Genomic DNA, 11,553 nt, shown 5'->3' on the forward strand with positions numbered 1-11,553 from the left:
CCGATCTCACTACTCATGAGGGTGGTGACCAAGATCGGGTGGGAAGACTGCCTTGTCATTCTGCTAGCGGCAAGGCGTCTGGCACTCCCCGATGTACCAGATCTACTCCGGATGCCGGGCGGAGGTACCAGTCTATCACTAGAGCACCTGCAGTTAGCTGCATGGCCCTTACCAGGAGCAGCGCAGCGAGGGATACTTTTCATCAGAAGCTGTTTTTCTCATCGCCGGGGCTGAGCGGAAGTCTACCCTCCGTCACGTATAGCCAGAGTCTGGCTCCATACTACGCTTGGTGCAATGAGACAAATAGCTCTCCCGCTGGAGCCTCTGTGCTGCTAGTTCCGGAGTTTCTGACAGAAAAGTTCCAAGCAAGACTTCAGCGGGCCACTGGGGCCAGCTATAAGTCAGCTGTCCTCTCCATTCACCGAGGTTTCGAGGCGGGTCGACTATCATAACCGATGGTTACCTTATTAGTCTACGCCTCGACGGTATGTTCAACGAGTGTCTACCAAAAAGGAAAGTGATCCTCCTAAGGGATCCCAACACAGTCTTAGATTACTTTAAGGGTCACCCTTTTGACCTTCCGTCAAAAGCGGCGCTTAAATCGTAACTCTCAAGATGGCTTTCCGGTTTGGCGTTGGCTTCGGGACGGCGGTGCTGAGTTGCACACGGTCTCGAGGTTAGCTTCCGTGTTCACAAACACTGGGCGACACTGTTTCGGCGCTCTGTTCTCGTGACTACTGAGCGGGCGCGGTGCATACCGACATTCGTCCCTCTCCAATCCCCAGGGTTGGGCAAGGTTCGGCTGAAGCCAAAGATAGGCTGGGGTGTCCGATAAGGCGCTGCAGCACTATTTCTTCGAACACAAGCCTTGCGAGGACTCACGACCGCATTCATCACCCTTACAGAGCCTTTTCGGTCCAGCCGCTGTCGCAATGGCTGGTCCAGGTGTTGGTGGGGTCCGGGGATCGCGAAGGTTTCGCGTCCCACGACCCACTCGACCTGAGCTATCTCATCATCTTGGGTATACCGTTCGGTTGTCCCTTGAGGAGATCTAGCAGGCGGTGTCCCGAAGCCACCTTACGCCCTTCTCTCACGATACTTCCGTTTACGTTAGTAATCAGAGGCGGGCGGGAGGTTTACCGGGACATTGTTCGGCGATCATAATACGGTGGTGTACGGGTACCAGGTTTTCAGACTATACAGAATACTCAGCATGGTAAGAACCAGTGTCGCTAAAAAAAACCACCAAACTAATTAAGTAAGGAGGTTTATGTCTGTGATCGCGTGGTCTTTTTGTTTTCCCGACCGTTGGGGAAAATATTTCTGACCTCGCGTAAATAATAATAATAATAATAATAATAAACAAGCATTTACTATAGCGCCCAATACCCGAAGGCTTCTAGGCGCTTTACAAAACAACTATAAGAAAAAAGAACATTAAAAACTACCAATACCTTAAACATGCATACAAGTATATACAGCCATTGCCATGGTAAACAACAAGAATAAAAGTTAAAAACACATTCATTTAAAAACAATGTCATTATAAAAAGTCACAGAATTGCATTAATCACTAGGATTATTAAAAAGATGGGTCTTGAGTTGACGTTTAAACTTATACACAGTGTCAGCATTTCTTATGGCAAGAGGAAGGCTATTCCAGAGTGAAGGAGCTGCTACAGAAAAGGCACGTTTGCCATAATAATCAGTAGCTACCTCGCGACTGGATGGAGGTTGAAGAAGGTATTGTGAACTAGAGCGTAGAGTGCGGGTGGGTATGTAGTCCATGAGAAGATCAGTGAGATACGCGGGTGCAAGACCATGACGGATTTTATAGGTGATGAGCAAGAGTTTAAAAACGATGCGATCCCTGATGGGAAGCCAGTGAAGATCTCTCCGCACGGCGTTGATGTCTTGATCTCGTTTAACACATGTTATAAGTCTAATGGCACTGTTTTGAACGCGTTGTAACTTTGCGATAGCTGTCTTAGGTAAACCGTATAATAAACTGTTATTCGCATCCAGTCGCGAGGTAGCAAACGCATGGACGAGGCGTTCAGCTGTAGCCTGATCAATGAACTTGCGAATTCGACCAATCTTTGAAATGGCATACGACGCTGATCTGCAAACATTGTTGATATGCGTTAATAACGTCATGTGCTTGTCCATCACTACGCCCAAATGCCGAGCTCTATCAGCGATATCAACTTCCGACAAACCAATAGTAAGGGATGCAATTGGATTCACTTGTCTTAAAATCGAGAAGAAAGGTGAACAACTTCTGTCTTGGTATCATTAAGAAGAAGTTTATTAGCAACCGTCCAAGCCTTCACTTCTCGTTACACAGTCTTCAAGTTTTGTAAGTTGTGTAGCTCTATCAGACGAATCCATAACCAAATATAATTGAGTGTCATCGGCGTAGATCATGCTTTGAACACCATGTGATCGAATGATGTCTTCAACAGGGGCCGATACAAAGTGAACTCCAGCGGGCCAAAAACAGACCCCTGAGGAACGCCACAGTCCAAAGTGTGAGATGCAGATAAAGTATTTCCAATCGCGACACACTGCTTGCGGTCAGTCAGATAACTTGTAAACCAGTCTAGGGCAGTGTTGCAAATTCCGAAATGATCCCTCAGCCGCTGCAGAAGAATCTGATGGTTGACCGTATCAAAGGCAGCTGAGAGATCAAGTAAGATGAGCACAACGTCTTTATGAGAATCAATGGCGCGAAGAATATCATTTTGCACCCTCAACAGCGCAGTCTCAGTGCTATGGTTCTTTCGATAAGCCGACTGGACCTTACCGTAGAGTCCGTTTGAACACAGATATTCTTGAAGTTGAGAAGCTCCAGCTCGTTCAATGACCTTTGAAATAAAGTTCAAGTTCGAAATTGGTCGATAGTTGCTCAAATTCTCAGTATCAAGACCAGGCTTCTTAATCAAAGGGGTGACCCTAGCGACTTTGTACTGGCGATGGAAAGATGCCACACTGCAGAGAAAGATTCACAATGCGTGTTATGGATGGTAAAAGCTCATTGATGCATTCCTTCAGTAACCACGTCGGTATACAGTCAAGGGCGCATGATGATGAAGGTGATTTCATAACAATCCCGTGAATACTCTCCTCAGTCAATTCCGTGAAATTACTGAACACCGAAGTTGATGTGGATGAGGGTGGAAACGGACTTGAGCGAGGAGGTAAATTGTCAAGTTTGTCTTTTACTTTCTCAATCTTCTCAACAAAGAATTGAGCAACAAGTCATTGGCAAGCTGTTCAGGATCATCACGTGATGGGAGAGCCTTGGCTGTAGTAGGGGAGCACAGTTTGTCGACAGCACGGAAAAGCTGGCGGGGATCACATTCAGCAAGCTCAGATCGATGGAAATTCGTTTTGGCGCGTTTAGAAGCTCCTTACATTTCCTACATTGATCTTGGTAAAGGTCTTTGTGAACTTGCAATCCTGATTTCACATACTGTCTCTCACACCGGCGTCTCTCGCTTTTGCAGCGCGAATCTCGCCACTGTACCATGGAGCAAACGGTCTCAAAGTCACACTCTTGGTCAAGCATGCCGGTCAAGAAGTTCACTCAACACGTCATTGCAAGTGATTCAACGTCACCAGCAGGATTAGTAGCCAATGAAGACTCTGAGATGTCTTTCCGGAAGTCTTCCAGGTTGATGTCGCGTAGTTTGCGAAAACATATAGTCTTTTTAGTAGCATTAGGACGAGATATTCTAACCAAACATGATACCACAAAATGATCAGAAGGTAAACTGTGATCAACAGCTATATCCGAGCATATGGCTATCAGATTTGCGTGTGATAACTAGGTCCAAGGTGTGATTACATTTATGCGTGGGTTCAGTCACATGTTGCTCCAGAGAACAAGAATCAAGTAAATCACGCATTTGGATCGCATCATAATCACTTGAGACATCCATATGGAAGTTGAAGTCACCAGCGACAACGAGAGGTACAGCAAGCGAGGTGAACATTTCCACCAGCACAGAGAAATCCTCAAAGAACATCTTCGCCGTCAATTTGTTGGTCTTCGACGGATATGGTCTATATATGGTAAAGAGTCGAATTGAAGACGATGAGGATGATATTGTAAGATCACTGTACTCGAGAGATCGGAAAGAGTCAGGTTTATTTACAACAACATCGAATCCTTTGCGAAGTAACACACCCACGCCACCACCCCTCTTTCCACGGGGTATATGATGGAACACGTGATCAGGAAGAGATAGATTAATATCAGCAAGGAAGCGATTATCCCGATCATCACCAGTAAGCCATGTTTCAGTAACTGCCAATATGTCCAGATGGTTAGAGATGACAAAGTCAATGATTGAGGCTGATTTTGTTTTTTTTTATGGATTATGCATTCCAGACAGCAAATTTTGCGCTTGGTGCACGCATAAGTTAGATTTTTGCACATACGTAAGATTACTGTGATTTACACTGGTGGTGCTCTTGGTACTCGGTTGGGCAAAATCAAAACATTGATCAATTGTGCGATCAGAAATGATAGTCTTAATAGGTCTTATATTTTTCGTTCCAGCACGACAACCACGTTTTGTTTTCTTAGCAATATTCAATTCTTTCAGTTTCATCCAGGTAAAACGATCGATCTTGTTATGAATGGTGTTTGTCACACATTTTCCGATCGCGAGCAACGAGTCCTTGGTATATGTAAATGGCTGCATCATCAATACTTGGAAAAAAAAACCAACAAGAAACACTGTGTATAACTGTCTATAGCGATATCGCGTACCAATAGGCCGGTAAAAACCAATAAAGTTCACAAAATACGGCTGTTATGAGTCTTTATATAGCGTCAACTCATGTCAAAACGTTCACAAAGTACTTACAAATCCCACAGATAAAATATAAGTTGAAAAGAAGATCAAAATCATAGCAAATGATGTTGAAAACTCGAGAGCGAAAAATACACGGTGCAGCCATTATAGAGCGCAGCCATACATTTCCGTCGTTACCCGCTCCCGATCCCTGATCAGATGCTGACCAATCTTGTACCTCCATCCGTCGGTGACTTGCTAGATCGATCTTTCAGATGTTGATGCAAGAAGTATCTTAATCAACATCGGAAGCGGTAAGATCGACCGGTGTACTGAGTCTAGTCCCAAACAAAAATGTTTGGTAGACTCATAACCGGTCGCGATCTTACCTTTCCGATGTTGATTATCCCGACCCCGCCACCCCTACAAGTTTGGTCCGAGTAGGGGATCCCAAGTCGGATAAGGGACGATCATATGGTGTGACGTCACCTTTTGGGTGAGTCCACCGGGGGATCGGGGGGTTTTTGTTATTTATTCATTTATGTGGGACAAAATGACTATTGGTTTTTCCGCATCTCGGGATCGATGCAAGAAGTATCTTAATCAACATCGGAAAGGTAAGATCGCACCGGTTATGAGTCTACCAAACATTTTTGTTTGGGACTATTACAGTTAAAAATGAGGGAAAACCAATATTTGATCAATAAATCAATAATTGCTTTGAGTTGCTGAATTTTCAGTACAGTCATGACAGTAGTTGTTGTCCTTGCCCCTATAATATACCTACTTGTCACCAATGTGTTATAATTTTTGAGAAAACTGCAAAAATAGGCACAAAATTGGCCAGGAGTGTAGTATCCCCTTAAGGGCCTAAATTTGCTGGTAGATAGGGTAAAACTCGTTTAGGGGGGTGTTTAAAAAAAATTGGTCACGCATGCGTACACTATCATACTTGAGTGGCCCCCCTTGGGGGATATGCAGACCCCACATGTTTTTAAAACATCGAAGCATCGCACGATGAATTAAAAATGTACATTTTAATTTCATTGCGCGATGCTCCAATGTTTTATAAGCATCGCATCGCGCTGCAATGTGAAGTCTGAATCAGACGTAATATAGTATTCCCAGGTGAATTGGTAGTAGATGATTAATTCCCACATACCTGCGCACCACCTGCATATTGAGCTACAATTAATGTGGTGGACAAAAGTAATGTAAACATTGAGACATGGTTGTAAATTGTGGTTAGCTCTTAATCAGAGCTGGCAAGATATGACGCAAGTCCAATCCCATGTACAAAAGTCTTGAAACTGGCCCTTCCCTCTCAACATGTTTATACCGAGCATACAGCTTTTTTTTCTGGGTACAAAATACTGATCATTATCTGATCCACTGTTACCCAGCATGTTTCTACTGAAACCAGAAAGCAGTACGTGTCAGACTCTCGTACGATTCGCGGCATTTTTTCCTGTAAACCGGAAGGACTGAAAACAGATTCGGCGAGCGCAAGGCATAACTGTCCTATCCAAAATTTAAATGTCCAAGCATGGTAGTTCATAGCCAAGCACAATTTTAGACACTTTTACTGATTGTTTTGGGACATACATCACATTATTGGTTTCATCTTAGTCCACTTGTCTTGAGAATGATTTATTACTATGACATCTAGAAAATGCACCTGGCACTGACAGTAATTATAGACACAAGGACATTGTTCTTCTTCTATTTCTTAATAGAAATACTAGGCATTTTATTATTCTTAAACACTTGAGTAAGTTCCTGCTATCTTATTGACCAGTTCTTACCCGTGTGATATGACACAATATGATATAACATGGTTCAACTTGTGCGAGTCAACACGATATTTGTATGGGCTATTTGAACCAATCGGAGGTGCTGCATAACAACAACGAGACTGATTGAGTCTTTTAAGCCCTAGGTAATTTGTTGTAAAATGTAGGATTTAATTTGATTTGATTTATATCCTTATTATTGATATTTTCATTTGAATTGCGTTTAAGAATGAGAATAAAGGTATTGTTTTTAGCTGCTGTCGTGCATCTCCTATAAAAAGGGAGACATCATTATTTTTTGGGTGTAAAACAACTCGGCTTCGCCTTGTTGCTTTACTTAAAGTAATGATGTTGCCAGTGTTGTATGAGCCAATAGATGCACAACATTGGCTAAAAACAAAACCTTTATTCTCTAATTAGGGCACTTGTACGCTGTGAGAGCAGCATGAAAGCGATACTTTTTGACACCTGATGCCCCTCTTGAAAAGATGAACATTAATATTCATGACTAAATGAGTTCTTTTTTGATCAAATTTCCCATTTTCCAATTTGTACAACCTCCTCAGAACGACCTGGCTGGCAATACACTGTAGGATCCTGACATCATGAAGGTCTTTCTTTCACTGCACCCATATAACTTAGCCTAACGCAATTACTGGTACAATTTTTTTCTCTTTGCTTTTATTGTTCATTATTGTTAAGATTGATACGCTTATGTACAGAATCTTCACCATTTCCGATTCCAATCTGAATCGCATCCGACCTGATTAAACACAATTTGCACCTAGCATTGCCTTGCTTAAGTAATTACTTCACCTTTTGTATTCATACTGGGATATAATTATTTGAATTCAGTGTTTCTAGATTATATATTATGGAACATAAAGAACAGATGGCATTAGCATCTGCCAAATAAAATGTTTAATTGTAACTGTTTAATCATTTTGTACTTTTATTCAAAAATAATGATCACCTTAAATTCTTTTAACCTGTTTATAGTATATGTGGAATTGCAAAATAAATAATAGTTGATTTCAACTTTTCACGCTACAGGTAAACATCATATTCCAAGTCAAGAATGCATGAGTACCATATTTATTCCATTAAGCACCCGGGGTGCTTAATTAAGTCATTTTACATGGGCGGTTATTTTTATGCCTCCACCGCAAGGCATACTGTTTTCCGCTCTTCGGTCTGGATGCTGTATCTCGTTTTAATGGATGGGCGGATTGACTTCAGATTTTCGGGATAGGTGGGTCATGGTCAGAAACTCTGGCTACTTTTTTTGGGGTGAATTGTTCAAGGTCATTATGCTGATGCTGAGTACAGCATTACATTGAAAGTGGGGGGGCAGGTTGTTCAGTTCCCCCGAATGGAGTCGGATTGGGAGCAAATTTTGAAAATATGAACTTGGAATACTTTTTAACTGCCAGTGTTTCGGCAAAAAACACCGTGCATTGTGGATTGGTAAGTGTAAAACATTTTTTTTAAAGAGTCAAAAGGGTGGGAGGATAATTGTATCACATCTTGTAAAAAAATTGCTGATGGGCTCTTATTGGGACATGGGCACTTAATGAAAGGAATACGGTAGTTGGAATGCAACCAATTCCTTTCATTACTTTCCAAATTACAGTGCTGAAGAGTATTTTTAGATCAATTTACACTTAGTATTGATGGTCAATATTTACCATGGGGACAGTTACAATCGTCATGAAAGGGGTGCCTTTGATTCTTTTTGGTTTTAAAATTATCACCCTGAGGATTTCTTTTTCATGTATAGATTGATATCAAATTCCTGTTCAAATAATTTTGTACATAGATTGTATTCAAATATAATTACCTGTCTGCTCTTCATACGTCAGGATTGTGAGCCTGTAGAGTAGGGGGAGTGGCTCAGCCATTGTATGACACAGGATAGGGTTTCATTTAGACAGTAAATCAAGGTTAATCTATCAGTGTGTTTCCACAGAAGACGGAAATGCTGAAAACCCTTATACTTCGCGTTTCCACTGAGTGGAAAAAATGTATGTTTTCTTCAAAACACACTCAGATTTTTACCAAAAACTCAGAAGTCCGAAAAGCAATTCCTGTGACGCGCAAAGCATTGTGGTCAGGTAAATTAAAGCCAGATTATGCAAAGCGATTGATGAATGACATTGATTGAAATCAAACTTTCAATCAATGTATCCAGTTGGAGTAGGGAGGAAAATCAGAAGAAAAGGTTGATGGCACATACCTACATCATCTGTTATGATGGCTAATTAAGATGAGAAACATCCAGGATAGAGGTCAACATAAAACAAGACACACAGGCCGGGGGTCACTCCCATTGTGGCCTGTACACCATCCGCGATAATCAACTTTTAAAAAGCACCCTAAACAAGGATTTAACCCTTGGCCAAAACGATACCCTAAACAGGTTTTTTCACACCCTAAACAGGGATTTTATTCCTTGCATCAAATTTCATACCCTAAATTTCATTTCCGCATATTAGCAATTGCAATTTTGCTACCCTTTTTCCAATATTTCATGTTTTTGACACCCTAAACGCGCGTTTACGCTGGCAGTATCGTGCCTACACACTAAAAGCTACCCTTTTACACGCTTTTATTATCGCGGATGGTGTACAGGCCACAATGGGAGTGACCCCCGGGCACACAGGTCACTGAGATGGAGTGCAACAGTATTAATGTTGTTTTTTTCCCCTGCTTGCTCGGGATTTAAGGGGGATTTTCTGTATGCTAACAGTGTTAAACAGTGCTTGATCACTATAGTAGTAAATATTGGAACTGGATATGTTGTTACTAGTTGCTTCATCTGTTTGGTGGGTGGAATTGTGTTAAGTACACTGTATCTACTTTACTGAAGTAGTAACTGCACTTCTGTGATGAAAACATGGACAGTCTTGTAGCAAAATTGTAAATATTATGGTCCGGTTATCTAGGTTGTGAACACAAAATGCTGGAAAAATAAACTGATCAATAGGCTGCAATGGGACAACATGTTTGAATTTCAGGAAAAGCGGCAAATTCCCCTCCCCCTCTTTTAAACAATTGCCTACCGGGCTCTTGCATTATATAAGTATTTACAAGTTACAACATAAAGTTCAGTTTATGTAATATGCTCTACAAATGCATAATGCACTTACAGCCATTTTGTAACCTGATTGTAACATTTGCTGAGGATGATGCCCACAATATTTTTTTAAGCGTGGTTTTTACACGATTGTAATGTACTTTAGTAAACAAAGACTTTTAAAAGTGCTGTAGTTTTGTCAAAATCCGAGATTTTGAATTTAATTATTATGATGGAAATAATAGTTGAACACGTATGGGATGTTCATAACACAGTACATACATGAGCGGGACGGTTATACACACACATCAAAGGATCATACCTTATTACGACCGTAGGAGTAACACGCATTGGCACTGGTAGTAAATTCCAATTTTCTTTGCTTTACTTCACTTGTTTGGCACAAAGTTAAAAGGGAACATATCTGACAGTAAAAGGTAACATTTTATGGAAAAGAAATACTAATCTATTTTATTAGAAATGTCACAATATGGCTTTAAGCTGAAACTGATATAATTCTTGTGTTACGTAAAAGTTAAGTATTCATTGGACTTCGGCCAGCCATTGGGCATTCACCAGTGGAAAGCTAATAGCGCCCTCACCGTGTTTGCAAATCAAGTGTTTAGAGCTAGGACTCCCACAGAGCTGTGCTTCACATGCAAAAAACAACCTTCAAAAAAGATGACTTCAGGACCCAGGGCATGTCACAAATAGTGTAAGTGCTGCCCTTTGCAGAAGTCTTTATATTATGTTATCAGAAATTGTGTGTGTGTAAATTTGCCCAAAAGTTTTTAAAAATATTTCCCCCAACTTTCCTAGCCTTACTAGTATAGGGCCTTTTTTTCTTTTTCTTTTTACACGCTATACTCGGAGACACGCTAAATCCCGAGAACTGCTTAACCCACTAACCGCTGTCCCTCGGGGACAGCGATTAGTGGGTTGTGAGCTATCACTGGGTTTTTAGCAGTTCTCAGTTTATAGCATGGTGTCTCGGAGTATATAGTGTGTAATAAAAATTCCCTTTAAAAGGGAAGGCCAGCGTCAATGCAGAAGAGGTCTTGTAAATAGTTTGGGTCACCGTGAAAGGCATTTTTAGGATCACGCTTACATCCATGTTACATGACAGTTCACCAAACCATCAATGGTGAGAACATGCACACTGAAACAGCAAAACACATTAACTCCTATAACTCCTGTCAACTCTTTAATTCATTACTCCAAATTGTTCTGTATTTTTGTCTTTACTGCTTTTTACCCATGCTTATTATAAAAATCAAGAAATACACTGCAGTTGTTAGTTAATTCGCTATGTTAACTCAACTTACATGCACATTTTATTTTAAAATAATTTTATATTATTTCATAATGTATAGTTTACTATAAAGTAGATAGTGGCAAGCACATGATAAAGGACTGATCATTCACTACAATCTTCACTTTTAAACTGTATTTTTTGAATGTGTTGATTGTTAGTCCGAAACTCCTGCAAAGCTATGGACATGGCATCTTACCTACTCCATTCTGTAGTCTGCATTGTGTGTTTTCTCAGTCTTCAATCATTTTGTTGAATGTAATTTTATGAATCAAATAAAAAGATAGAAATTGGCCTCACTTTAGTTATGTGTCATTTTACAGTATTTATCATTTATAAAGTAAGACAATAATTTATTTATTTTCTATAAGTGCATGTCAAAATATGGGATATATTGTTCAATATTATAGCTAGCCCCTAAAAACTTTATTTTCAATCGGATTTTTCCCGTTGAAAAGACAAAACTGATGTTAAAGATAGCAATAATATCATCAATAACATTTTGAGTCAATTTTATCCATAAAACGATACAGGATAGGATAGATAATTACTTTGACTTCAATGTGG

The 11,553-nt window shown here is 40.6% G+C and overlaps 1 protein-coding gene across 1 annotated transcript; it reads right to left on the minus strand.

Annotated features, from left to right (window-relative positions):
* Positions 1 to 1,566: 1,566 nt before the first annotated feature.
* On the minus strand, positions 1,567 to 2,169 carry LOC140147477 (uncharacterized). Its single transcript, XM_072169253.1, has one exon. It carries the CDS (start codon positions 2,167 to 2,169, stop codon positions 1,567 to 1,569), a length of 603 nt encoding a protein of 200 aa, XP_072025354.1.
* Positions 2,170 to 11,553: the final 9,384 nt, after the last annotated feature.

The sequence above is a fragment of the Amphiura filiformis genome, chromosome 3, assembly GCF_039555335.1.
Source record: "Amphiura filiformis chromosome 3, Afil_fr2py, whole genome shotgun sequence".
NCBI lineage: Eukaryota > Metazoa > Echinodermata > Ophiuroidea > Amphilepidida > Amphiuridae > Amphiura > Amphiura filiformis.